This window comes from Mastomys coucha, unplaced genomic scaffold (genome assembly GCF_008632895.1).
Source record: "Mastomys coucha isolate ucsf_1 unplaced genomic scaffold, UCSF_Mcou_1 pScaffold6, whole genome shotgun sequence".
NCBI classification, from domain to species: domain Eukaryota; kingdom Metazoa; phylum Chordata; class Mammalia; order Rodentia; family Muridae; genus Mastomys; species Mastomys coucha.
The window spans coordinates 24,408,236-24,435,712 of NW_022196912.1; the positions used below are offsets into that span (position 1 = coordinate 24,408,236).

A 27,477-nucleotide genomic window follows, 5' to 3' on the forward strand; every position below is an offset into this window, starting at 1 on the left:
AAAAAAAAAAAAAAAAAAAGAAGAAGAGAGCATCAGAGCCCCTGGAACTGGAGTTATAGATGGTTGTGAGCCACCACATGGATGCTGGGAACTGAGATTGAGTTGGTCAGGAAACCAACAAATGCTCTTGACCACCACCGAGTCATCTCTTTAGCCCCTGACTTTTTTTTTTTTTTTTTTTTTTTTTTTTTGAGACAGGGTCTTGCTATACAGCTATACTGGCATACTTGCTACATAGACCAGGCTAGCCTCCAGCTTGTGATGCCCCTTCCTTGCTGGGATCTCAGGCATGTGCCACAAAGCCTGACTCCTGGCAGGAAATGTGTTCCTAATGTTCCTATCACAGACTGCACACCAAGAGAGCCAGCTCTGGTGTGTTCAGGTTACATCTGTGAAGTCCCGTGTCTGTGCATGTGAGTTCTTCTGCTCCTTTGTTCTCCCCGACCTCTGATCCAGACATAACCTACTCAGACCTCTACCAAAGGCACAGGGCCTGAAAGCAAGCCTATGAGTTTATAAAGAACTCTGGTTTGTTTGTTTGTTTATTGATTTAGTTGTTTGGTTTAACTTGGCTAGACAGAGTCGCATGCAGCCCAAGCCAGCCTTAAACCTCCAAGGGCTGGGTTTCCAGCCATGTATCACCATGCCCAGCTCTTTTGTTTTTATTTTTGAAATGTGTGGACAAAATAGTTCCGGTGACTTCACCTAGTTATGCTTGGCTTCATGACCACAGATACCTAGGTATTTCTGGGAAGTACAATTTTGTTTCTGCCTTCTGTCTGTCTGTCTGTCTGTAAGTCTCCTGAATATCAGCTATTGCCTAAGTGTCTTTACACTTTACCTCACTTAGAGGTGAGGAAAGACCACCGGAGTGAAAGTGGGGAGATTCCTGCTGCCCTGGCCCAGTGTGTCTACTCAGACTCCTCATGGACAGAGGGTCTCTGTTTCAAATCCACACAGTTCTGCTGGCATTGGAGGGGTTTTCATGGGTTTATCGACAAATTTTTTTTTAAAAGATTTATTTATTATTATATATAAGTACACTGTAGCTGTCTTCAGACACACCAGAAGAGGATGTCAGGTCTCATTATGGGAGGTTGTGAGCCACCATGTGGTTGCTGGGATTTGAACTCAGGACCCTCAGAAGAGCAGTCAGTGCTCTTACTTGCTGAGCCATCTCACCAGCCCGTACCAACAAATTTTTAATTTTAGATTTTTTTTAATTTACTTTTTTTAAAAAGATTTTATTTATTAGTACATCTAAGTATACTGTAGCTTCTTCAGACACACCAGAAGAGGGCATCATTTCTCATTACGGATGGTTGTGAGCCACCCTGTGGTTGCTGGGACTTGAACTCAGGACCTTCTGAAGAGCAGTCAGTGCTCTTAACCACTGAGCCATCTCTCTAGCCCTTATTTACTTTTTGAAACAGTCTTGTTTTGTAGTCCAAGTTGGTCCAGAATTCATTATGTAAAGAAGGTTAGTTTGAAAACATGACAATTTATTTCCAGCACGGTGGTGACATCTTTAATCCCAGTACTGGGGAGGCAGATGCAAGAGGATCTCTGTGCATTGGAGGCCAGCCTGGTTTGAATAGTGAGCTCCAGGACAGCCGGGGTTGCACAGAAAGACCCTGTCTCAGAAACCAAACCAAACGATGACAGTCCTCCTGCTTTAGCCTCCCAAGTGCTGGAATTACAGGTATACTCTACCATACCCAGTTATTATTTTAAACTGTGTGTGTGTGTCTGTCTGTGTTCATATAAGTGGCAGTCAGAGGTCAACTTTTCGAGAGTCAGTTCTCTCTTTCAATCATTTATTTTTTGGGGATCAAACTCAAGTTGAGGCCTGGTAGCCACACTAGCCAAGGCACACACGCACATGCACACACACATGCACACACATCTCAGTATATAGTTGATTTCTTCTCCAGAGTTTGTAAAAAAAAAAAAAAAATCAAAGCCTCAAAATGAATGAAATCTAGAAATCTAGTCCAAGCTCCCACAAAGCCCATGAAAGACCACTCTCTCTCCCTTTCCAGTTTCTGCGGGTCTTGGGTGGATACCACTTTCTAGCTGCCATTAACTCAGGTTGGGTTTACCAGCCTCAGGGCAGCTGCTGACTCATGCTGACTCTGGGATCCCGCGACCCTCAACTCTGCTACCTCTCAGCCAGGGCAGTCTCGGCCCCTCCCAGCCGTGCCCCTCCTCCCCATCCGCGACCTAACCCACCTGTCCCTGAGCTCACCTGGAAGACATCGTTGGCACACTTGCGGCACAGGTTGTGTTGGCAGGGCAAGATCACCACGGGCTTGGAGAACATCTCCAGGCAGATGGGGCAGATGAGCTGCTTCTCCAGGTTGTCCATGTTGTGCGCATCCCCTAGCAGCGGCTTGAAACCCACCGTGAAGTTCATCCCTCGGCGCTCTGGTGCCTGCCTAGCTGTGGCCCTGTTGCTGGCCTTCTCTCCCTGCCTGTGCACCCTTCCTCGGTCAGTTTAGGCTGACTGCGGATTCTCGCGATCCCTGCTCTTGCTCCCTCTTGAAAGAGTGAAGTTTCCTGTCCCTTCCCCTAACAGCTCCTCTCACCCTTGGCTATTTCCAGAAATTCTGTCCGCACTCCTTGCTCAGAACCCCCACCAGGCTCTTGTAGTTTTATCTCTCCCTGTGAAATTCTCCTCCTGTCCCCCCAGACCACTCTCTTGCTCACTCTTTGGGCAGCACTGTTTGTCCCTTCCTCCCTAGAGAGATTAATGTTACTGTGGGGGTGGGGACACAAGGGGCATTCGTGTGACATTCCAGTTCCCAATTTAGATCATGTAAGGCGAGCCACAGCTGTCCCGGACTGAGTGGCCCTGACTCATTCAGGAATGGGTGGCCAGGAATGGTGTGGGGCTCACTTGCTGTCACTGGGAAGGCTCCAGTGAACACTGGTCTCCATGTTCTGGCTTGGGACCTTTTTCCAAACAGAAACAAAGTCTATACTAGCCTTTAGGAGAGACGCCATCCATGGCCCCAGGTGGGGGGCAAGGTCTGGACAGATCTGTAGATATGGTGTCATCTCTTCCAACATAGGCTTAGCCAGTGACCTCAGCCCTCCCAGTGAGTACATGATTCAGAAATGGAATGCCAGACCATAGAAACAGAACTTCCCATGTCTGTCCCATATTTGTTCTTACTCAGTCTTTACATAAAAAACAAAAACAAAAACAAAAACACACTTATTTACTTTGGGGAGTGGTGGGTGCAACCTGGAGCACATGTGGAGATCACAGGACAGTGAACAACCCCACCAGTCAATTCTTTTTCTGCAGCATGTGGGTCCCAGAAATCGAACTTGAGTCATCAGAATTGGTGGCAAGTACCTTTGCCCAGTGAGCAATCTCACTATAGACTTCCCTCTCCCTTATTAAAGATAGGCTTCTGTGTTGTAAGACTCTGACAAGCCTTAGATTACTGGGGACACCCCCCCCCCCAATGAACAAAGCAGAGTCAGGGATGGATGCAAAAGCAAGAAGAATTTATTGTTCCAGGATGCTGGGGTGGAAGGGGAGGGGCAACCCTGGGAGGCCTGTTCGGCAAGTTTTTATATGGTTTCCAGGGGCAGAATAGAGCATCAGCAACTGGACACAATATGATTGATGGAACAGTGTGACCTTTAAACTGACTGGTCTTTAGGGAATGAGGTAGTAGGGGCTTAATTAGCCCCTTCCTTCCAGCCTATGTACTCTCTGTCCTGCCTCCTCTGGGAGGGGGGAAGGTAATGGATTTTCCAACAGCTCTGAGCTGACCTCTTCAGTGTAGGACAGGCTGGTCTTGAACTCATGTCACCATGGATGACCTTGTCTGTATATCCAAAGTCCTGGGACTAGGGAAAAACACCATTATCCTGGTTTATGTGGTGCTGGGGGTCAACTCGGGCTCAAGCATGCTGGAGAAGCATCCTGCTAACTGAGCTATATTACCAGCTCACCTTTGTTACATCATCCTAGGAGAGCAGTTCAAAAGCAAGAGACGACTGCTGTACTAGACCTAGACCTGCCATATGATTATGACATGAGGCTGTGTGATTCTGGTCCACAACTGCATTAGTGAATCCATAGCAAGGATGCTAAATTTGCTTAGAAACTGAGACAAGAACGGACTGGAGATGTCTCAGTGGTTGGGAGAGCCTGCTGCTCAGTCGTAAAGTCAGGAGTTCAGATCCCAGCACTCACAGCCATCTGTAATCCCAACTCCAAAAGACGCAGCGCCCCCCACAGGCTCACAGACACATGAGCATGTACATTTACATGGACACATGCATGCAGATGCACACACAAACATATATAAATAAAAAGACAAAAAGAGTTAGGAGAAATGGATCTGGCTAGGAAGAATCTGCATGTTGTAAAGTTATTTGTACCCCAGGGAATGGGTGTGCAAAAAAATCATGGGACACTGACAGAGTCACCTCCATTGGGCTGTGGGCACTGTTGTTGACTCCCAGCTCCACAACGATGGAGACTACCGACCATGCCAGCTTTATCCCAAGCACAAGCGACAGTCATTGGTCTCTTTTTCTACCCCACACACCACTTGTCTTTTTGGAGGTCCCACACACACTGGAATTGGACAAAGCTCTTTTTTATTATTGACATTTCTTAGCCTTTCTCCCAGTGAATACAGAGAGGTTTGATGGTTCCTAGGCCCTGGTCCTACATAGGTAAGAAAGAAACGATAAAGCGGGATTCTGAGAAGATACCAAGCCAACAGCTCCAAAAGGCTAAGTGAGGTCTCCTGTGTACAGTCTGTCCCATCACATTTCACATCCCTGTGTTAAGAACAAGATATAAGGGGATCACTCTGCGTGAAGTTTCTTGAGGGACAGAAGCAGCAAGACTGGAACATGGACTGCAGCCGGTCCACAGGACCAAATCCACAATGGGTTTAAGGATGGAGCTGAAGTCGAAGGGGAAGCCACAAATACAAATTTCCCAAGCTGTCTTATGAATGCCGTGTCGGTGCCAGTTGTGTAGGTACCAGAAGATGGTGAGACCAGCCTTCCAAAGGTGTTGCAAAGAAATGAGGCTGGTGCTGAAAGTTCCAACAGAGGAGGATTAATTGGTGCAACAGCTCTTGGGATGGGAGCCACTTTGTTTGGTGATCAGGATCCTCGTGAAGTTATTGGTAAGTGCTCAGGGGCCTACCCGACATTGACTCAGGTACCAACTGGAGAAAGCTGCACCCACTCAGCGAACAGCTGCCAACTCGGCTTGAAAGCGCTTGTGGATAAAGACAGGAATGGAGCCAGAGCTAAACAGAAAAGCAGCCAGAACCCACAGGTTCTGTGGGGACAGGCCTTGTGGCACTGTGGAGGGCAGAGATGTCCTTACAAGGACGGACGTCATGATAGCGTCTGAAGCAGGGATTGCTTTTAAGAACAGGAGTCAAATCTGGGTCAGTGTCGGGACAGGGCTGCTTGCCTCTCTCTTCAATGTATCCAATGGGCTGAGTGTCAGGGGACTCTTGCTGGGCCAGCGCCTAATGGGAGAAACAGTTGGGACCTTATTAGGAGTAACCACCACATTCCCTCCCTCTGTGTAGGCAGCTGGGGTTGATGCTATAAGAATACAGATTTTCCAATAATGATCCATCTGAAGTACTACCTGTGCTTTAAATATATATGCACACACATATAACATGTATATGTCATATATATTATAGATGTGTATTTTATGTAATATATATGTGTGTATGAGTGTACGCTCCTGGGTCACAGCATGTGTGCAGACATCAGAGGACAGTTTGCAGGAGTCAGTTCTCTCCCTTCATGTCGGTCCCAGAGGTCTAACTCAGATAGTTAGGCTTGGTGTCAATCACCTTCACCAGGTGAGCCATCTCACCGGCTTCTCTTATCCTCTACCCACCACTATTTCTCCATTTACATACCCCATTCCTCTTCACAGTTCCTTAATTATCGTCACGTCTTAATACTCTTCTTCAATAACTTGTGCTCCTGTGGTGGAATTATAGCATGCTTGCATAAATATAACCATTCACACCTTTTTTTTCAGTCTACAAACCCTTACCTTGCAGTTACTCATTTGCACCACCAGAGGCACTGGTGTGACCCCACCCCACCCCCCCAGCCAACAGAGTCTTTTACACTTTTAACTATGTGAGGCAGAAACAATCTAAAACAATGCATTCCTTCTGCCCAAACTCCCCACCCCCCCACCCCCCAGGCTGGGGCCTTTCACGTGCTAGGCAAGTGCTTTGATCATCCCTCTATTTGCAATAAGCTGCACCTGCAAACTTGTCTTCAGCTATTTCCTTTGCAAGCCCGTGCTTCCCCAGTTCCTCCTCAGGAAAGGCCCACGCTACACTAAAATGTCAGTTTGTAGCACAGGGAACATCTGCTACCTTCTCACTCTCTCTTCACCCCAAGGGAAGACTCGAGACACTCACATGTCGGGGTTAACGGCTCGGTTCACACCCCGGTCTTTCTCATGGGGCCCCACTCCACTCTACCTTACCATTCCCCACTGAGACTTGACCCCCAATCCCTGTCTCTGCTCCTCACTTGATCTTGAAGGCTGAGAAGAGACATTCATTTGGCAATTCTCGCCTTCTTCCTCAGCTGATGGATTAAGTCTACCACAGCATAAACAGCAGCAGCAGCAACAACAACAACCAGTTAGCAGGCAACAAAGGATAACAAGTGTCTACAAGAGAGGAGAGAGGCCTTGGTCCCCCTGTTCTTTTTGTAGTCCCATGCAGATCCCCCTCTCTCTGTCCTCCTCACACCAGAAAGTGAGAACAGAAGCATTTGTCTTGATAGGAGGTCAGTCTTTCTTCCTTACTCTATAGACACAGACAGTATCTTACTATATAGCCCAGGCTACCTACTGCCTCCCGAGAGGTATGTGTCAGCACAGCTGGTTTGATTTTATTTTATACTCTGCCTACATGTATGTCTGTGCACCATGTGCATGCCTGATGCCTGCAGAAGGCAGAAGGCAGCTCTGGATCCCCTGGGACTGGAATTATAGATAGTAGTGAGCTGCTATGTGGGTGATGGGGATCAAACTCAGGTCCTCTACAGGAGCAGAAGATGCTCCCCACTGCTGTCATCTCTCTACCCCCCAACCCCCAACTCCTTTCTTCTGAAGAAATAAGAAGCACAGTGTACCTTGAACCAACAACTGTTCACTATAAAATAGAACCGGACACCTTCTTCACCGAAATGGTCATACAGGTATAATCCCAGTGAGCCGTGCTGATCATAGATCTTCTTTTTTGTAGGGTCAGAGAGTATGGCATGGGCTGCGTTGATCTCTTTGAAGATTTCTGCTGCTAAAGGGTTATCTGGATTCTTGTCTGGATGATATTGCAAGGCCAGTTTCCTATCCAGGCAATAACCAAAAGGACAGTGGGGAGGGCTACAGGAAGCAGCTGAGGCGAGAGGGGCAGGATGAACTGCAGGTTTAGGTCTTTAGATAAAGCAAGGGATACAGGAGATGGGGATACAAGATACAGGCAAGGTCTATATTTCTTTTCAAGTCGTCTTGGGATTTAAAAAAAGGAGTGGGTGGTACTAGGGGCTGGAGAGATGGCTCAGAGGTTAAGAGCACTGACTGGCTGGGTGGTGGTGGCGCACACCTTTAATCCCAGCACTTGGGAGGCAGAGGCAGGCAGATTTCTGAGTTTGAGGCCAGCCTGGTCTACAGAGTGAGTTCCAGGACAGCCGGGGTTACATGTCTCAAAACAAAACAAAACAAAACAAAAAAAGAGCACTGACTGCTCTTCCAGAAATCCTAAGTTCAATTCTCAGCAACCACATGGTGGCTCACAACCATCCATAATGAGATCTGATGCCCCTCTTCTGGTGCGTCTGAAGACAGTGATGGTGTACTCAGATACATAAAATAAATAAATTAATTAAAGACAATAACTAATAAATAAATAAATCTTTAAAAATGAATAAATAAATAAAGGGGGTTTGGAGATGCTAAAGGTATTGGGGGAAATACCAGGGTGAATAACGAGCATTGAACCTGTAGGCTTTTTTGATGTCTTCAGTATCAGCACCCTTCTTTAGTTCCAGCACTGCATAGAGGCTTTTCCCAGTCCTGGATAGTCGCTGGGTTGCGTCAAACCCAGAAGGCATGCTCTGGGTCAAGAGGACACAAATACAAGTCTGTTCTGACTTGAATCACAAGAATGTAGAAGAACACAAATGTTAAAAGCATACATATTTCCCATGTCTGCCGCGTACCTCCCAGTAGGGCAGGCTAACAAGGAGGGGTAGGTCTAAAATGAGGAACAGACTGACTGTGTTTAAAGCTCCTGTACCTGAAGTAAGTAGCCTTACCTGGCCACGCTGGTGTCTGAGTTTGAAATACCAGGGCAACCCAGCCACTAAATAGATTGGATCAGAAACCAAAGACACAACAGTCACAGAGATAACTAGCCACATCGAAGCTGGGTTCAGGACCCCAGTAGGGCCTAGATTCGCTTTCTTCTCAGCCTCAAGCCCACAACAGCGAAAGCAGGATGGCTTCCTGGTCAGAGCGGAGGCGACAGGAACCCCAGGGAGAGGTAGGAGACACACTTTGGGGGAGGCCTGTGGGCCCCAGGGGAACCAAGGCAACAACATGGTAGCTCCGGGTGCGCTGAGACAACCTAGTGTCTTGTGTTAACTCTAGACCTGGCTCATTACCTCAGAATTGTCCTATAAAGTCAGGTAGGCCTCACACAAGCTTCCTTCTTCCTGGTGGACGTGAACTTTCATAGTGCCTCTGGGCTACGGCAACTGCGCTTGCGCACTTTATAGGGGAAGCGAGTCGTTTTTTGGCGCCGCTAGCAGGACCGAGTGGGGAGCCTATATCCGGCCTGGAACTTTTGTCGCTCCAGAAGCCTGACCCTCAGACTCAGGGCTGAGCGTTACTTCCAGCCCCCAGGAACGAAGCACAGCCTTCCACATCATCCCTCATCTCCAGGGGAGAGGCCATGACCAACCTGATCACCGTCATGGATCTTCAACTCACTCACGGAAAAACTATGGGCTTGGTGACCTAGCAGATGAGACGTAAGTCAGGGATCAGCTTTGCAGACTTCCTCAGAGGCTTCACTTGGTCCTTTTTATTTCCTTTCCAACTAGAAACTTCTCTACAAATGTTGAAACTCACCTCAAATATCAGTGTTCTGGAAAATCAGACCTTCGCTGCTCAATTGTCTCCTGTTCAGGCCTTTATGGCATTAGACTGTTAACAGTTCGTTGGCCTGTCCCTTAAAAGTGATATTTTTGATCCTTTCCAAAAGTCACTTCACTTCTGCGCTTCCATAAATGAGTCGATACCAGAATGTAATTATATAATCTAGGTTATATATTGAGTTGTTTATAACTACTTAACAGTATATTAACCTCTTTCATTGAAAAGCTTATAGACATCCTTGAACAAATTTCTGATTTCTGTCTAAAGGTTGAGCAGTGGAAAAGGAGTTATTGAGTTAAAAGGAAAGGAAAAATATATGTGGGGAGTGTGTGTGTATGTGTGTGTGTGTGTGTGTGTGTGTGTGTGAACATGCCCATTGTGTGGATGCCTATGGTGACTGGCATGTGGAGATCAGAGATGTGAGAATTGGTTCTCTCCTTCCTTTATGTGGGTCCCAGGAATTGAACTCAGGTGGCCATGCTTCATGACAGGCACCTTCACCCAATGAGCTATCTAACTGGCCCTGAATGTGCATATTTTTAACTTTCCCATCTCGGCTCTTTTATTTTAAGATTTATTTTTTTTTATGTGGGTGATGCTTTGCCTGAATGCATGTATATCATGTGTATGCTTGATGCTTGAAGAAGTCATAAGAGAACATCAGATCCCCTGGAGTTGGAATTATCGGGGGCTGTAAGTCTGTGAGTGCTGGGAACTGAACCTGAATCCTCTGCCAAAGCAACAAGTGCAGCTAGGTTTAGTGGTGCATGCCTGTGATCAGCGGCTGGCATCTGTGTGTGTGGGATTAGTCTAGTCTACAGACTGAGTTCCAGGCAGCCAGAGGTACATAGTGAGACCCTGTCTGGGAAAAAAAAAAAACAAGACAAAATAAAGCAAAACAAAAAAACTAAAAACAAGCCAAAAGCCAACCAAACAAAAGGAATGGGTGAAGCCTACTCTTAGATGTCAATCTCTCTTCCTCCTTTAGAGAGTTCTGAGGATCAAACACAGGCTATTAGGCTTTTTTTTACAGCAAGTGTTTTTACCCACTGTGTTTGTTACCTTGCTGGCCCCAAACTGACTATTTTTGAAGCTCTTCGTCCATATTGTTAACTTTCTTCTTCTTCTTCTCCTCTTCCTTCTCCTCTTCCTCCTCCTCCTCCTTTTTTTTTTTTTTTTTTTTTTTTAGATTTATTGATTGGTTTTATGTAAATACACTGTCTTCAGATACACCAGAAGAGGGCATCGGATCCCACTACAGATGGTTGTGAGCCACCATGTAGGTGGCTGGGAATTGAACTCAGGACCTCTGGAAGAGCAGTTGGTACTTTTAACAGATGAGCCATCTCTCCAGCCCCCTATTGTTAACTTTCTTACCAGAGCAGTTCCTAAGGTACCATTTTACATCCCCACCTGCCAAAACGGGAAGGGACACTTGTCTCTACCTGGCCAGACTTCTTGTCATCCCTCACAGGAGGCAGGATATGAAGTGTTGCTGTCCTATACAGAGGAGAGTTCTCAGTGCCTCCTGGAACATGTAATTGAATGAGCTTTCTTACTCATCCTTGCCCTCACCCCTTGCATAGCTTATATTCTTCATTACAGCTATTTTTTTTTTTTTTGACACAGAGTTTCTCTGTGTAGCCCTGGCTATCCTGGAACTCACTCTGTAGACCAGGCTGGCCTCGAACTCAGAAATCCACCTGCCTCTGTCTCCCAAGTGCTGGGATTAAAGGCATGCACCACCACCGCCCGGCCATTACAGCTATTCTTGCCGTTGACTTTCTCTCCTAGGTTTTAAGTGGTAAGTCAATACTCCATGGCTGAAATGCCAGTCACCTAGGAAGCATAATTCCCAAGCCCATGGGCTTGGGTCAGATGAGTTTTGAGGTTACCTACCCAAGCAGGAAAGATGAAGCTGCTCACATACTGGTTTGGTTTTCTAACCTTGATTTTCAACAGCACCAGTGTCAATAGAACCAGCTCACATCTGACCTGCAGGGAGGGAGAGCAGCAGGCACAGAGCCGTGTGCACTTAGAATAGATTCCCTACTCTGTTTCTCGGGCCAGTGTGGCTCCGGCCAGCTTCTTCCTTTAGTGTCCTGGAGAACTGTTGTAGTGCTCTGGGTTTGCCTCTCTCCTTTCCTGTCACTTCTTTGAGGACGGTGTTTCTACCGACCTTGTCATTTTCTTTGCCTGGAGGGCTCTTTCCTGGTTTCTTCATATCTTATCCTCATAGGTCTCAGGAGCATGCCTCCTCAGATGGTGTTTTTCAAGACAGGGTTTCTCTGTGCATCCCTGGCCATCCTGAAACTCACTTTGTAGACCAGCCTAGCCTTGGACTCACACAGTTGGGACTAAAGGCGTGTCCCACCACGCCTGGCTTCAGACAGGGTTTTAAACTGAGTTTTCCTCTTCCTTACCTACATCATAACCTTCACCATGATGGATACAGACAGACAGACAGACACACACACACACACACACATACACACACAATTATTTTCATGTTAATTTGTTTAATGTTTGACTTTCTCAGTTGACAATGCCTGTAAGGGCATGGACCTTGCTGGTTTGTATCTCCAGTACCTACAGCTATGCTTGGTTCAGAGTAAGTGAATTAATGATTTGTTGAATGAGCTAAAGCTAAAGAATCCCCCTTCCAATAGAATGTAAGCCTGGAGGTTGGCCAGCAAAAATTGCCTGGGCTAGAAGCTGGAGATGTGGACAAGAGGACAGAGTATCTTTCCCCATACCTTTCTAAAGGTGAAAACATGGGGGTGGGGTACATGACAGATAAAATGTAACAAGTTCCTGAGCTCCTTAGTTCTCCCCCCACCCCCAGACAGAGTTTCTCTGTATAGCCCTGGCTGTCCTGGAGCTCACTTTGTAGACCAGGCTGGCCTCGAACTCAGAAATTCCTTAGTTCTTAGTATTCCTCCAGTTCTTCATACAGTTACTGTGATACTGAAGGTGATCAATGAATGCTGTTGGGTAAAGAGCACCTGTACCTAACCATTTCTGAGCTCTGATACACTGATACACTCATAGAGACAACACCAATACAACCCTGCTTTGCCGAGATGAGCCCTGGCAGAGAATTAGTAAACATCCTTCAAGTCTTGTCAGAGGCTCCAGAAAATGTGATTTCTTTTTATCCACACCCTCCGGCATCCTAATCCATCCTAGTCCATGGCTCTTGGAAGGGCCTTTAGTTTTTGCTTTTGTTTTTTTAAGATTTATTTATTTACTTTATGTGTATGAGTACACTGTAGCTGTACAGATGGCCGTGAGCCATCATGTGGCTGCTGGGAATTGAACTCAGGACCTCTGCTTGCTCCTGCCCTGCTGGCTCCAGCGTAATTTACTGTAGCTGTCTTCAGACGCACCAGAAGAGGGCGTCAGCTCTCATTACGGGTGGTTGTGAGCCACCATGTGGTTGCTGGGATCCGAACTCAGGACCTTCGGAAGAGCAGTCAGTGCTTTTACCCGCTGAGTCATCTCTCCAGCTCAAGCCTTTAGTTCTTGTGATGCCCTGCGCTGAATAAAAAAATATGGCAGCATGGCAGCTGCCAAGTGTTGGGACAGAGCAGGCAAGAAGGCCTGGCGTGCTGTGACCCAAGGCTTCTATGCTCTGCTTTCCAGACACCACAGGGCTTTTGATCAGTTCTCACGAGCAGGCTCTCTTCTCGACCTCATTTGCGAGCCTGCAAGTCAGGTGCTAGATCTCCATTGTGGCTCTGGTTCTAACAAACCGTGTGATCTCAAACAGCGCCCTGCACCTCTGGACCTTTTCTTCTATAAAATCACTTTCTACTCCCACTCGATCCTGAAACTTAGATTTGCCTGCAAAAATAATAGGAAAAGAAACAACAGTATAACCTTGTCAACAGATGAGCACAGGTTCAATTTTCTGGAGTTCTTTGTCTTCCCATCACACCTTGAGTCAGTGAGCTTACCCACAGCCTACTCCGCAGCCATTTGGTCCTGTTTGAAGAAACCGTGAAGCATCCTTTGTTTATCCACAAACAAAAAAACATTGTAGTCATATAGCTAGAATATACACATATACAATACAGCAGACACTGGCATATTTATACTATATATATATATATGTGTATATATATATATATATGAACATATGTAATTGGAGAGAAAGAGAGAGATCATAATTTGTCACATCCAACAAGCCAGTTCTAGAATTACAGTTTTTGAGCTGAAGAGAACCACGAGATTTAATTGCAACCGGATCCCTTCATTTCTTAACGGAAGCACATATTTTCCAAAGAGAAGGACCGAACACTGAGAGCCACCCAGTGGTATCCAAACTTAGTCTCCTGACTCCAACTTAGGGGCTATGCAATGACTGCCCACTGTAGTTTCTGTCCTGTATTAGTCAGGGTGAGGTCTCTAAAGCAATACCTCTCAACCTGAGGGTCAGAACTCCTTTGGGGCTTGGATGATCCCTTCACAGGTGTTGCCTCAGACCATTGGAAATATCAGATATTTATATTACGATTCAGAACAGCAGCAAAGTTACAGCTATGAAGTAGCAATGAAAGTAATTTTAGGGCAGTGGTGGCACATGCCTTTAATTCCAACACTTGGGAGGCAGAGGCAGGCAGATTTCTGAGTTTGAGGCCAGCCTGGTCTACAGAATGAGTTCCAGGACAGCCAGGGCTACACAGACAAACCTTGTTTTGAAAAACAAAAACAAACAAACAAACAAACAAAAAGCCAGAAAGTAATTTTATGGTTGGGGGTTGCCACAACATGAGGAACTGTATTAAAGGGTCTCAGCATTAGGAAGGTTGAGAACCACTGGTCTAGAGAGACAATGGATAGAAAAAAATAATAATACAATGTATATACCCATATAGGACATATATAAGGTTAGTGTTAGGAATATAAATAATATATGTTATATTAGTTTTATATAATATATATTATTAATATATATCTTATATTATTCTCATATATACATATACATGAGATTTATTAGAGTGGTTTGCAGGTTTTGGTCCCACTGTTAGGGGAATGTTTCTGAAATAAGCCTCCAATGAGAGTGGAAGAAGAAAAATGCCAGCAGTACACATAAGCTGAGATAGCTACTGAAAATCTTTGATCCTGGGTGCAGTTTTGTGTTCTCATTTTATATTCTACATTTATAAACCACAAGGTGTGGCAGCCAGCAACCAAGATTTTACAGAATAGCAGTCATCGGGTTGTCAAGGACCCACTGTCTGAGCTGTTTTTTCCAGGTCATTTTGTTTTAGGCAGCAAGTGAAGTCATGCTTCATAAGTAGCCAGTCCAAGTAGAGCTTTCAGTAAACCACTAATGAATCCGCATCTAATAATTGGTCTTTTCTACCTTATCCTGCTTCACAACTACTCTAACAATGGCTGTGTCAAGACTGAATGTCTAAGAATCCAGTAGCTGTTCACGAGGCTGATTATCTCAGCTGGTCTTCAGTAGACACCAGAATTTCAAAAAAGTAGGCTCTGATGCCAGTGTGGGAATGAACTTTCCAGAGAGTGAGGGCAAACAGGAAGGATCCAAGGCTTCCTTCTTCCGTGCCCTTTGTATAGGCTACCAGCTTTCCCACTTTGGATGATTCAATCATGAAAAATTTCTTGACTGGAGAGATGGCTCAGTGGTTAAGAGCACTGGCTGCTCTTCCAGATGTCCTGAGTTCAATTCCCAGCAACCACATGGAAGTTCACACCCATCTATAACTGTATTCCCGTGGAAATGCCTTCTTCTGGGGTGCAGAGATACATGCAGGCAAATTCTCATATATGTAAACAGGTAAATCCTTAAAATAAACAAATAAACAAAACAAAAAAATCAAGAAAAATTCCTCCTTTGTTTGGGAAAAAAATAAAAAATTAAACTAAAAACTAAAAATGAAAAGTTGGGTTTTAGTGGATTCCTATTGTCAAATGGGCAACCAAGGATAGCTGTCACATATCCAAGGATAAACTCTCCATCTGGTGCAGGAGAGCTGTCTTAGTGGTCAAGAGTGCTTTCTGCTCTTCCAGAGGCTGAGTTTACCTCCCAGCACTTACACACACACACACACACACAATCTACCTCTAGAGACAGACCCAACTGTGAATGGTATTCATGTTCTCTTGTGGGTCATGTCACATGATATTCCTCTTTCCCTGCCCCCTCAAGAAGGCCTATGTACGACAGGCCACAGGAAAGCTCTTCCACCTGCGCCATCATTCTGGCTGTTCTGCTTTAGTTTTAAATGAGACAGGAATCTCTCTATCTGCAGCCCAGGCTGGCCTCAAACTTTGAATCCTCCTGTCTCAGCCTCCTGAGTGCTGAGATTACAAGCAAATGACACCTTATCTGGCGTGGAGCTTACATTCTTCTATTGGGTAAAAATGGTAAGAAAAGTAAGTAAAAGGCTAGATCCAGGTGTGTAGATCAGGAGTGGTATAGAGTGCTTTCCTAGCATGCACAAGCTCTGGGTTTGAGACCTAATGTTGTAATTTTTAAAAGGTGGGGGTGTGTGTGAGAAAATATGTCAGTGGCATACCTGACAAGAGTCCACTACAGTTAGAAATATGGACAAGTTTCAATATCCTGTGGCAGAGGCATGTCTGGTATACTGTAGCATTGTGGGACTCATAGAAAGTAAGAGTAGCTGGTGAGTGGGAAATGAGGTCAGCATAGGGGCGTGTGGACTAGTGGAAGGACTTTGACCTGTACTCTCTATAAGATAGAAAATGACTAGCTGGGTAGTGCTGGTGCATGCCTTTAATTCCAGCACTTAGGGGGTAGAGGAGATGGATCTTAGAGTTTAAAGACAGCTTGGTCTGCAAATCAAGGATAGCCAGGACTACACAGAGTGTTTCAAGTAGAGGGAGAGGGAGTGGGGTGAGGGTCGGGGAGAATTTGAATGAATCTGACCTGTGCTGCCTAGCTACCTGACTAGGAATAAGGGTAAGGAGAAGAGTAGCCATGAGGAGGTCGCCTGGGAGGTGAAGGCAACCCCTGGGAGGACAGACTAGGTGTTAGGAGTGGAGGGAGCAGGCTGTGCTGGCAGGTTGGCTCTGACAGGATGGCTTTCAAGTTGTGGCCTGAGCAAATGGAGGATGGTATTGTTGTGGTCTGCCATTGGGGCACTGCGGGAAGAGAGTTGGGGTTGGCTAGCAATCAGGAGCGCAGATTCTGTCTTAGTTTAGGGCTTTACTGCTGTGAACAGACACCATGACCAAGGCAACTCTTAGAAGGACAACAATTAATTAGGGCTGACTTACAAGTTTAGAGGTTCAGTCCTTTATCAAGGCAGGAACATGGCAGCATCCAGGCAAGCATGATGTTGAGTTCTACATGTTCATCTGAAGGCAGAACACTGACTTCCAGGCAGCTAGGATGAGGGTCTTAAAGCCCACGCCCACAGTGACACACCTGCTCCAACAGGGCCGCAACTTCTAATAGTGGTGCGCTTAACATATACAAACCATCAGAGTTTTTAACTTTATAAAACCCGAGGCACCTCCTGTTAGCCACTTGAGACATCAAGATGACACCGGGCAGGGAGTTTGGAGGGAACCATCATCCACAGATGCCATTTACTTTGATTGTTTTAAAATAAATCTCAAACATAAAATAGAATAGGATGATGGTTTCTCAGCACCCCACATCCGGCCTCCACAGCTATGGCTGTCTGTTGTTACTTGGTACTATTTAAAGGCTTAAGGCCATAGGATAGCTCCATAGCAGTGAGTTCCAAGTCCTGGGCTGATCCATCATTAAAAGACGGAGAAGACGAGGGGGCAACAAGGAGAGAAAATAGGCAGGCAGTGAAGTAGGAAAAAAAAAAAAATCTCCCTGGAGCCAGGTGAAGAATCAAACAGTTGTTGAACGACAGTTACAGTTCAGGGTGGTGTATGTTCAGACAGAAGAAGTAGATACAGGAGGGAGGGTGTTTTGTGTGAGACCTGACCTAGTTAAGAGCCAGGGAGGGCTCCCTGGGGGCAGAGAGATTTAAATTGCAGGCTCTTGTCATCCTCCTTATTACCAGCTATCTTCTGCCCTGCTGCAGCCTTAGCCCACATCTCCTGTTTGGAATGGCTTAATTGAGGACCATGTGGCAGCCACTAGTGGGGCGCTGTGGGGCACAGCATGCTTAGATTGCAAATTTTACCTGAGCCCAGCTTTAATCCTGACATCAATACTTCCACTCTTGATGGGAGCTGGTCCAGAGTGGACTTTTAACCTGGATACCCTGCAGTTTCTAGGCTGTTCTGACGGAGGCCCTCTGAATCTGGCCCTGAATTGTCCTCCTGGAGATATCCAGAGCTTCCTGCATCACTCGAGCCTCTGGGACTAAGAAATGAACAACGAGTCACCTTAGGGAAGCTTGCTAGAGCGGGCACAGCTTGTCAGGGAGCTGGACATATCCGCGAATCAGTATTGCACTGCTATAACAACGGACAATAGAAGAGAACTCTCTAGAAATTATTAGGAGAGGGAGGGTGTCTGTCTCACCCATCACTGATCCCCAGCTAGGGTGGCAGTGGAGGAGGTGGGTAGGAGGCATGTTGACTAAACTTGAGAGTTCCATAAGGGACACCAGCCTTAGGCTGGCCTTCCAACTTCGTCTCCAAGTACAACATGATTCCTCCATGTCTGTCATCCATACAGACCCTGTGCAAAATTTCGGTAGGGCCTCTTGGTGGCTCCCAGAGAAACAGGCACAAACACGGGTTTTACTGCCAAGCTTTTCTTACGTAGCTTCCCAAGCAAAGGCAACTGTTGGTCTTCCCCCTGCTGGAGCTCTGGGCTTCTGGAGGCGGTGCATTCGGCAGCCAGACACACAGTGAGGCTGTCATCCATCAGCTCCGACGTTCCTTTCACTTCCAGGCCTGCCGGCTTCCCACCCGGTGCGGGGTCCGACACGTGCCAATATCCGCGCCCCCTCCCGGGCAGTCGGGGATGCTCTCTCTGCGCGCGCTACGGGCTGCCCAGAAAGGGAAATCCCCAGAGGAAGCCATTGTTGTCATGTTCCCTGTTGTCGTCATCGACCGAGGCGTGTCTAAGCCAGTTCCCCGTTCTGAAGCTTGCCGGGGCCGCTGGGGGCGAGGCTAGCATAGCGATCTCTGAAGTGCAAGGGTGGCTCTTTGGCCACTCCAGCACCAGCGCGATTGGAATCAGGGGAACTCCAGGGCAAGCAGCGAATTTAGAAAACCGACGGCCCTGGGCAAGATGAGCTCGCTGGCTTAGCTGGACAGGGACATAATTTCCACCTTGGCTCTGATGTGGGCCAACAAGGTGACCTTGCCTGGTGGCTCTCCTCAGTTTGTTCTCCTGAGACGCAAACTGATGCTCTCAAGACCATTGGGGAGGTTGGAAGGAGAGAGCCCCCATTGGTCCAGACGCCGGCGCAGAGGGAAGGCCGACAGTGGCCCCAGGCACGCGTGGGCGTAGGCCCGCGTCTAAGACGTGCAGACTGGGTTTTCTGCTCTGCTTCTCTGCTCACTACCATCCCTTTGCGCATGCCGCCCCGCAAACCTGGCGCGAACCTAGCCGCACTCTCCCCCGCCGGAACAGCCTGCCCGCTGCCCGGTTTGTCTAAGCCGTTTTAAGCCTCCCCTCCTCCGCGAAGCTCTCCCGCCTTAACCCCATCTCTTTCAGACACTGTGTGGCGTGCTCGCGGTGTCTTTGACTTTCTCATTTTTGTTTTGTTTGGTTTGCCTTTTGGAAGTGCACACACGATCTCCTTGTTGGGAACAACCATGCTGAGGGCAGGTATCAATCCCAGGGCCTTCAATTCAGAAGGTGGTGTGTTCTAAAGGATGCGGTTGGTGGGTTTATTGCCTGGGTTCACTACTCCCACCCCCCAAAGCCCACTTTCCGTCCTTGCTCTGTCCCCTCCTCCCACGGACCCTCCTCTGAACAGACTGTCACAGCTGAAAGTGTACAATCCAATTTTCCTCCCTTTTCACCCTACAGTGGCGGCAGGTGCGAGGAGTAGAGCATTTAAAGTTTCGACTCCAGCCTTGGCCACCGACTGCTTGTAAGTCAGTCCTTTCTCTGGGCTTTTGTCTTTCCTCAAATGAGCACCGCGTTACAGTTAAGTAGGTAAGGATGGAGTCACGTGCTGACAAATCAAACAAGCAGCGTCCCTCGATAAACTGTGACTGCGGACCCTCGAGAAGTGACAGAGCACCTCCCGCCGCATCAACCTCCTTGTGAGAAGGTGGTAACCCCGGCTCTTCAACTGCTAGCCCGACGCTAATCGGACTGGGAGGGGGGAAAGGATGGGGCGTTTGTTTCAGGTCACGTGGCCTTGTACGCTTCTGGGGGTTAGTTTACGCGTCTGGAAAGTAAGGATAATATATGGGTTGAAGGACAGCAGGAAGGTTTTTGTTACCCAAGGTCCCTGTATAAAAATACATGATAATCAGCGGTACAGTGCTTGGCAGCAGATTTTGCTCATGAATTCCTATTCCAGAGCCTCCACAGTGGGATTTCTGGCTGGAGTCCTTAGAGTTGTTTGGGAATGTGTCACTGCTCACCCCAGATTCTCTGTCTCTCTCCAGATCGATTTGGCACCTGTTTCTGCCTCCGCGTGGGGACCAGAGCCACAAAGTGATTGGGTGGTGGGGCGACGTCCCTAAACCGGCATGCATAGGGCAGTGTACCTTCAAAAAGTTTGGTGTCAGAGGGGTCCCTAAGTGTGAAGAGCCAGGTTGGGAACTGGTAGGCGGGACTTGGGGAGAGGGCGCTGTGGTAGTTCATATAACCCCCACCCCACCCCACTCCATCTCACGATGGCGCTGGGAAATGGGCTTTGGATTTGGGGGCGGGTCCTGGAGGCGGGTCTTAGGCGTGGGGGATAGAGACTGGGGAGCCTGGAGGCGGGGTTTGGGGAGCTCGCCCCACTTGGGGCGGGGCTCCCGCGGCCGCGGGCTCTGCAGTTCGGACTCCGAGCGCCACAGCCACCGCAGTTCCCTCCACACTGGTGGCCCAGCGGGGAGTCCGGGTGGTCCTTGGACCGCTCGGATTTGGCGCAGGGCCTGCCCCACCTCTTCCCCCTCTGTGAGGCCTAGACGGTCGGGGCAGCGGGGACATGGAGCCTTCTCTGGCCACCGGAGGCTCGGAGACCACCCGCCTAGTGAGTCCCCGAGAGCGCAGCAGCGCTGGCGGCGGCCTGCGATTGAAGAGGTAGGACGGACCTGGGCTGGCCCCCAGCCCAGGGGGGCGTCAGACCGATGCCATCGGTCCATTTCGTTGTCTCCCCTGGCTCGGGCCCGGCCCGCCTCCCCAGCTCCCCGCGGCTCCCCAACTTCGCGACTCGGATCTGCTGGCCGCAGACAGCTCCACTCCCCGCCTCGGCCGCGATACCCTCATGTTCTCGTGGCCGGGCGAAGCAAGTCCCCTGCCGCGGCGCCCTCAGTCTCCTGACCCCTGCGCCGCCTCCGCCGCTCCGTCGGACCGAGCGGGCCAGGTGCGGCGATGTCTGCAGTGCTCCGTGTGCCTCGCCCCCGGGCATCGGAATCCCAGTTTTAGGCCCTGGACCCTTCCCTCCGCACCCCGGGCTCAGGGCGCCCCATCCAGCCCCGGCCAGTTGTGGGCCCCGGCCCTGGGGATCCGCCCGGGCTCAGCGGGCGGCCGGGAGGAGCGAGGGGGTGGCGAGGAAGGAGCAGGTGCGGGCTGGGCGGCGGGGGGTATTCCCGGCTCCGCACAGACGGGGCCGGGGGCGGCGAGGTGTGAGATGAGGCTCAGAGCGGCCGGGACAGCGGGCCGGGGGCGGCGGCAGAACCTCCCCCGCACCCTGCGGGCCTCCCGCGCCCGCCACTCGCCGCGGGCTCCGTCTGCCCGGCCATCTCGGGGTGGCTACCGCGACAGGTCCTCCCTGGCCACCTCCACTGGTCATTTTGTCTTGAAGGAGACCGTCTGTTTGTCTCTGAAATTTGACAAGGTCTCGGGATTTTTTTTCTTCTATTCTTCCATTCTTTCTGTTCCCCCATTCCTCTCCTTTTGTCTCTGATGTGGTCTTCTGTGTCGCCAGTTCTTTCCTTGGGAGGGGCTCTTAAACCTGAGTGGGTGGAGGACTGGGGGAGCAGAAGGACTGCAGGCATCTGCAGTGGCGGGCAGCTGTGGGGCCCCAGCTGTGTCCCCAGCATCTATTCCTGTACCCTTTAACTTGGCATCAACCTCTCTTCCTTGCCCAAGGGATACCCCAGGCAGGCCTCAATGTTCCCCCGTGATATATATTATATTCTTCTTTTTTTTTTCTTCCCGGGGAATTTCAGAAGGCCAGGGAAAGAAACAGCTGCCAGCCCCGGACAAAACGTAGTCACACCTCCACACCCCAGCAGAGAGGCCCTTTAGTGCCCACTTGATGCCAAACAAAAGGAGGCAGCCTGTTGATGGGCGGCTACATTGATGGCTGGCTGTGTTGCGCCTTACAAGCCTAAGGAAGGTGACTTGTCACAACCCCCAAACTGCCCAGCTTGCTTCCTCATCTCCTGGGCCATTTCCGCCCTCATATGACCATTAGTCACCAAACCCTGCAGGATTTTTCGGAGGCTCTGCCTGTTTACCTGACCCTCCTATGATAGTGCCTGGCAGAGTGTCTAGACTCTTCTATGTCCTCTTTCTCCCACTCCACCATCAAGGTCATTTCAACGTAAAGATATTTGCTCTGTCAACCAGGGCTTCTATTCTTTCCTTCCTTTGAGCCCTTTACCTCAGCCCTTCACCCAGCATCCTGTTTAAACGCCAAGCTGCAATCACAATCCCACCTGTCAGGAGCGGCTTCTAGGGCTTGTGTCTTCCTTGGATGCCCTCCCTGTTCATCCCCATTACAGTCAGTCACTCCCTCCCCTGTGCCCTACAGTGATTTGTTCAGACCCCCCTAACCCCCACCACCTGCCCTGTCCCAGCTTCTCCCTGGTAGAAGTCATGTTATTCAGTTATGCCCCACTAGACTGGGCTCCTTATTGTCATAGCGCATGGCATAACTCATGGAACAAACAGAGATGGGCTCTGAAGTCACTGTCATCTCCCTGTGTCTTTTGGGAGCTCCTGAATCATGCACACTCATTATCCATCTGGGAAAAGGCCTTCCTTGGAGAAGGAAACCTACCTCTCCCCCTTAGAATATCCCTGATAACCGCTGGACATCCCCACCCTCAGCTCACCCCTTCAGCAGTGTTCTCTTCAACCAGATGGTTCCCAGGGCCCCTTCCCTTTTGCTGTGGGATCTGTCTACTGTAGAGCCAGCCTTTCCCTGGCGGTCCTTGTCTCTCTTTCAGGCCTGTGTTCTGTGCTGAGGACCTTCACTCTGCTCTTTCCTTGCAGAGGTTCAGGAGGGATGGTTCAGGGACTGAGAACTGGGTAGAAAGAGACCCAGTCAGTTAGTTTTAGCCCTGCCTATGGCATTCCTGAGTAAGGCCCATCCCTGTTGTCAAGGGATATGTGGACGGACTCTTGCTCCAAGTAACCTGGCCTGGACTCTAAATCCAGTGCTCCTTTCAAAGGACCTCACTTGCATCTCCTGTCTTGAGAGGAAGGGACAGTTTGGGAACTGAGGCACTGGAGCAAGGCTGACAGAGAAGTCCCCTGAGGCCTCTTTGCCTGTACCGTGTTCTAGTACCAGCTTTCTGCCGTGTTCCTCTGGCACTTGGACCTGTCTCTGTCACAGTCCTCCACATTTCTCCAGGCCCTTCTGTGGTTCCTGCCATCTCCCCACCAGAACTCACTTGAGAATGCCGGAATTCCTCAGAGAGCAACATCTGCCTCCTGCTGTGCACTACCGTGTCTAGTCCACATGCGTTCAGCTCACTAAGAACCCTCATCATCCAGGAAGAGCATCCGCTCCTTTTGCATTCCTGGGCTGCCTCTCACATAGACATTTGGTCAGTGTCTAGTCTCGACTCCCCCACCTGCCAGCTGTGTCCCCCTACCCGTTGTTTCTCCCGATGAATCTCACATTTCACCTTCATTTGTTAAAACATTAGACCACACTGCTGTGACATACTTTGCAGATATGGAATTCTATGGCCTTGGGTGTGGGAGGAGAGAGAGGCTGGGTCTGGTTATTCATTAGAGCCCCACATGCCCACAAAGCTTTGGGCATAATGGGTCTAGCAAAGGAGCAGAGATGGGCCCATCTGCTGAGGCAGGCACTGCGAGTAATCAGGTCAGTGCTGGGCTCAGGCTCCCGGGTGAACTTGTTGCCTGCCTCAGTCTTTTCACAGAGCCCTCAGAGCCCCTGCCTGAGGAGCCCAAGCTTGAGGGGATGGCCTTCCACCACTGCCACAAGGACCCCATACCTCAGTCAGGCCTCTCTCCAGAGAGGGTGCAGGCCCGGAGGCAGCTGTATGCCGCCTGCGCTGTGTGCTTCATCTTCATGTCTGGGGAGGTGGTTGGTAAGTTGGGGGACACCCCTCCAGTCCCATATTCTGTACGTCCTAGGCTACTCCCCCACCAAGAACCCCTGCTTTCCTGGGTAGAGAAGCAAGGAAGAAAAAGACAGGAAGTGACTGGAAGGGCAGGCAGGGCACCGAGAGGGGATTCCAGTGAAGGAGCATGTGGGGTGTGGGCTGAGGCCCCATGGAAACTAGCCCTTAATAACCATCCTCCTGTTATGAAAATCAAATCTATTGTTATGGAGAGGCTAGAGACAATACCTGTAATCTCACCACATGAGAGAATCCCAGTCTTTAGTTGGTGTCCCCTCTTTCTTCTTCATACCTACACATTTGTACTGCATGTTTCTTAGAATCAGGCTATACGTTTCCCCTTGCAGGTGGGTATTTAGCACACAGCTTGGCCATCATGACTGACGCCGCCCACTTGCTGGCAGACATAGGCAGCATGATGGGCAGCCTCTTCTCCCTCTGGCTCTCCACTCGGCCAGCCACCCGCACCATGACTTTTGGCTGGCACCGCTCAGGTAAGCCCTTGTATGATTTAGTGCCCCTCTGGCTCTGTCTGTGCCTTAGGGCCCTGATCTGATGGCTTGTCTCCTCTGTAGAGACTCTGGGAGCTTTGGCTTCTGTGATCTCCCTCTGGATAGTCACTGGCATCCTCCTGTACCTGGCCTTCCTCCGTCTGCTTCATAGTGACTACCACATTGAGGCGGGTGCCATGCTGCTGACTGCCAGCATTGCTGTCTGTGCCAATCTGCTGTAGGTCCAAGTGTGGAGAGGGCACCATGTGGGGTCCAGGGTGAGAGGGTTGCCTGTCAGACCCTCTCGTGTTTGTGTGTGTGTGTGTGTGTGTGTGCGTGTGTGCATGTGTGTGGGCACATGTGTGTGTTCTGTTGTCTTCATTGGGTGTGCCTGAGAAGGGGTGGGAGAAAGATACTTCAGCCAAGGAGATATTTGTTGAAGGCCTCCTGTATCCTAGCCCTGCTCAGGTACTTTTAGTAGTATGTGCTTACTTAAGTCCACGAGTGCTAGTTTTCCTCCTAGTACCTGTTAATGTCAAAGATACTGCCAGGGAGCCAAGAGACAATTTAAATAACAGGGCCAGGACATGCAACCCCACCCCTGGCCCCATGTCCAGTATCTTTTGTTCCTGACAGCATAACTTTTCTCTGTCAGGTAATGCTATTTTCTTTCTGGGATGGGAAAGAAGTAGAGGTGGGTGCTGTATGGGGAGGTGAGTGGGGCCAAGAACAGGCCATCTGCCTGAACCACTTGCCTTCTTCAGAATGGCCTTTGTGCTGCACCAGACTGGAGCCCCCCACAGCCATGGATCTAGGGGTCCAGAGTATGCACCTCTGGAGGAGGGGCATGGATACCCATTGTCCCTGGGAAACACCAGTGTCCGGGCTGCCTTTGTGCATGTGCTGGGAGATCTCCTTCAGAGCCTTGGGGTCCTGGCTGCCTCTATACTCATCTACTTCAAGGTACTGTGATGGCAGCTGCTCAGACTCCCTCTCCTCCTCCCGGACCCGCTGCCTCCCCCATCCACTTCACCGGCTAGCTTTCCAGGGCCTCTCCCAGCTTTGGGGCGTGTCTCCTTCCCCCTCTGCAAGAGTCCCAGGGTGCCTTCAGATTGTTTGCAAAGATGGCCCTAGGGCCTCCTCTGAGCCGCCACTGCTGCTTTGTCTCTCCAGCCTCAGTACAAGGTGGCCGATCCCATCAGCACCTTCCTCTTCTCCATCTGTGCCCTGGGGTCCACAGCTCCTACACTTCGAGATGTTCTCCTTGTCCTCATGGAAGGTGAATTCTGCACCTATGCTTGCCTCCCTGGATCTCCCTCAGCTCCCATCCCTTCTCTAAATCACTGGGAGGAGGCTGATTCTTGGGACCTATTGCCAGAAAGAAGCCCTGGGGTTAGCGCGGTGGGTGGCCGAGAAAGGGACTGAGGACAGTGGAGTCTGGTGGAGCTGTTCCTGAACAAGGCAGGCTGTGGCAGGAACATGGTGGTGTCGCTTGCAGGCGCCCCTCGAAGTGTGGAATTTGAACCTGTAAGGGACACCTTGTTGTCAGTGCCGGGAGTCCGAGCGACCCATGATCTCCACCTGTGGGCCCTGACGCTTACTTACCATGTTGCCTCCGCACACCTGGCTATTGGTGAGTGTGCATTAACCCAACCAGCACCTTCTCAGCACCAGCCCTTCCGCTTCCACGGCTGGACGACCTGGAGTACTGAGGTGTTGTTTGTTTGTTTGAGTCTGAGTCTAATGTGTATCCAGGCTGCCCCTGAGATCCTCGTGCCTCAGCCTCCTGAGTTGCTGGGATTACACATACTTTGCCTGTTTTCATTTTCTTGATACCACCCCCACCCCCCCAAGACAAGAAGGCCTGGGCAGCCAAGCCTCTAAAACAGCATGGGGACAGTACCTTTAAAACCTCACCATTAACTCCAGGACGTACGTAGTTCGGTGACTTGTGGCAGCTCTGCTCAGTAGGGCTATCACATTGCTGTTTAAAGTGGTGATTATGAAGCCTGTATGGCAACTAGAGGAAATGTTGTGGTATAATGCTTGAGGAAAAAAAAAAGCTGAATATAAATTATATGTACATTATGATTCAACTATTAAAATACGTATACAGTGACTCACGAGCTGACAAAGGTTTTTTGAGTTTCTCCCAGATGCAAGAAGCAATCAGAGGCATGCAATTTGGATGCCAAAAATATCATAACTTGTGGGATGTTGGATGGTAACTTGGGAGGGACAGTGGGGCAGAACATCTGGCTTGTCCTGGGAAGACAGTGGCAGGCTGCTGAAATACCCAGCCATATGTTGATGCTCAAAGGCAGAAAGGAAGAGATGATGGAGCACAATTGAGTGTGTTAGCATGGCCCATTGGAGTGAGTCTCACGTTTTCTTTACAATTTTGTGCTGTTCATATAACGCAGGAGGAAAATTGGGAGCCTTTTTCAGGCCTTTGGGGGGTTTGCTGTGCTGGGGCCCCTTCACTCCTTATCACTGCCCTTGGCTGTGCGGGACTCCCCGGGGACTGAGCTGCCTCTTATCGCCCTCCCACAGACTCCACGGCTGACCCTGAAGCTGTCCTGGCTGAAGCCTCATCCCGGCTCTATTCCCGGTTTGGATTCTCCAGCTGCACCCTGCAGGTGGAGCGATACCAGCCTGAGATGGCCCAGTGTCTGCGCTGCCAGGAGCCCTCCCAAGCCTGAGCCTCAGCCCTACCCTCACCCCACTGCCAGGCCCAGGCTTGCGCCTGGACTCTCAGCACCTGCCTCCCAGATCAGAAGGGACCGTTCTCTCTCCATCTTCCACCTGCCAGATGCCCTAGCCCCTACCCTGGTGGCCAAGACCAAAGTGTATATGAAGACGAGGGGGGGAGGGGAGGATCAGATTGAATAGCTGTAAGCAATTCATGGGGCATGTGGAAGCCCTGCCATGTGTGCTCCACATGAGGAGTCATGCTTGTCCCTCTGTACGATTCCTGTGTCCCTGTGGCAGGCTGGCTGGCTAGCTGGGGACATCTGCCTGTCTGTGTGCTCTTCGTGTGCCTATGCCTAGGGAGGTCATCAGGGGCCCCCTCCCCACGTGATCCTTGCTGTCTATGCAGGGGCCCCAAAGCCTGCACTTTGTTTGTGTGCCCTAGTCCTGTGGTTTTGTCTGTTGTGAATGTGTGTTCTTTGGTGCTGTGGCCTGTGTGTCCCTGTTGCCTGTGTGGCTGTGCTGGTCTGTGAGTCCACTCCACCTGTGTGTCCATATGGGATCTGTCTGTCCATCCCTGTGTCGGTGCTGTGTCCTCAGCTTTCCCCAAGGGAGGGGGAGGACTCCACTGCAGCTCCACCAATAAACTTGGATCTAACTATA

At 49.6% G+C, this 27,477-nt stretch overlaps 3 protein-coding genes across 14 annotated transcripts in view; 1 reads left to right on the top strand and 2 right to left on the bottom strand.

Moving 5' to 3' along the window:
- The window catches only part of Trim54 (tripartite motif containing 54), a 20,796-nt gene extending 18,044 nt beyond the window's left edge, over positions 1 to 2,752 (bottom strand). The window contains exon 1 of the mRNA XM_031355918.1: positions 2,249 to 2,752. Within this exon, the coding sequence (XP_031211778.1) occupies positions 2,249 to 2,416 (168 nt within the window). The 5' untranslated portion in view covers positions 2,417 to 2,752. The remainder of the gene's footprint in view (positions 1 to 2,248) is intronic.
- A 1,855-nt stretch (positions 2,753 to 4,607) lies between these two features.
- Dnajc5g (DnaJ heat shock protein family (Hsp40) member C5 gamma) lies at positions 4,608 to 8,836 on the bottom strand. The gene is made up of 6 exons (XM_031356529.1): positions 8,704 to 8,836; positions 8,039 to 8,154; positions 7,174 to 7,387; positions 6,565 to 6,706; positions 5,931 to 5,997; positions 4,608 to 5,522 (listed from the first exon to the last, which is right to left on the bottom strand). Exons 2-5 carry the CDS (start codon positions 8,149 to 8,151, stop codon positions 5,969 to 5,971), a joined length of 498 nt encoding a protein of 165 aa, XP_031212389.1. The 5' UTR covers positions 8,152 to 8,154; positions 8,704 to 8,836; the 3' UTR covers positions 4,608 to 5,522; positions 5,931 to 5,968.
- Slc30a3 (solute carrier family 30 member 3) lies at positions 8,829 to 27,477 on the top strand. 12 transcript variants are annotated; one of them, XM_031356522.1, is made up of 11 exons: positions 8,830 to 9,072; positions 18,855 to 18,968; positions 19,173 to 19,236; positions 22,891 to 23,086; positions 23,418 to 23,599; positions 23,980 to 24,126; positions 24,208 to 24,361; positions 24,888 to 25,086; positions 25,297 to 25,402; positions 25,622 to 25,756; positions 26,677 to 27,477. In XM_031356522.1, exons 5-11 carry the CDS (start codon positions 23,470 to 23,472, stop codon positions 26,823 to 26,825), a joined length of 1,020 nt encoding a protein of 339 aa, XP_031212382.1. In that variant the 5' UTR covers positions 8,830 to 9,072; positions 18,855 to 18,968; positions 19,173 to 19,236; positions 22,891 to 23,086; positions 23,418 to 23,469; the 3' UTR covers positions 26,826 to 27,477. The 12 variants fall into 12 exon arrangements, with proteins under 12 accessions (XP_031212377.1, XP_031212378.1, XP_031212388.1 ...); XM_031356517.1 differs by lacking the exon at positions 22,891 to 23,086 and having other exon boundaries at positions 8,829 to 9,072; positions 18,925 to 18,968; XM_031356521.1 differs by lacking the exon at positions 18,855 to 18,968 and having other exon boundaries at positions 19,173 to 19,301.

Excerpts from the sequence above, each read along its gene's own strand:
- Dnajc5g (XM_031356529.1), bottom strand. The coding sequence starts at position 8,151 with ATGCCTTCTGGGTTTGACGCAACCCAGCGACTATCCAGGACTGGGAAA. Across the intron at positions 6,707-7,173 it reads TGAACAGTTGTTGGTTCAAG|ACACTTGTTATCCTTTGTTG; the intron begins GTACACTGTGCT and ends CCTCTCTTGTAG. Across the intron at positions 5,998-6,564 it reads TTCTCAGCCTTCAAGATCAA|GAGCACAAGTTATTGAAGAA; the intron begins GTGAGGAGCAGA and ends ATTCCACCACAG.
- Slc30a3 (XM_031356516.1), top strand. The coding sequence starts at position 20,293 with ATGGAGCCTTCTCTGGCCACCGGAGGCTCGGAGACCACCCGCCTAGTG. Across the intron at positions 25,087-25,296 it reads CTATACTCATCTACTTCAAG|CCTCAGTACAAGGTGGCCGA; the intron begins GTACTGTGATGG and ends TTGTCTCTCCAG. Across the intron at positions 25,403-25,621 it reads TCTCCTTGTCCTCATGGAAG|GCGCCCCTCGAAGTGTGGAA; the intron begins GTGAATTCTGCA and ends TGTCGCTTGCAG.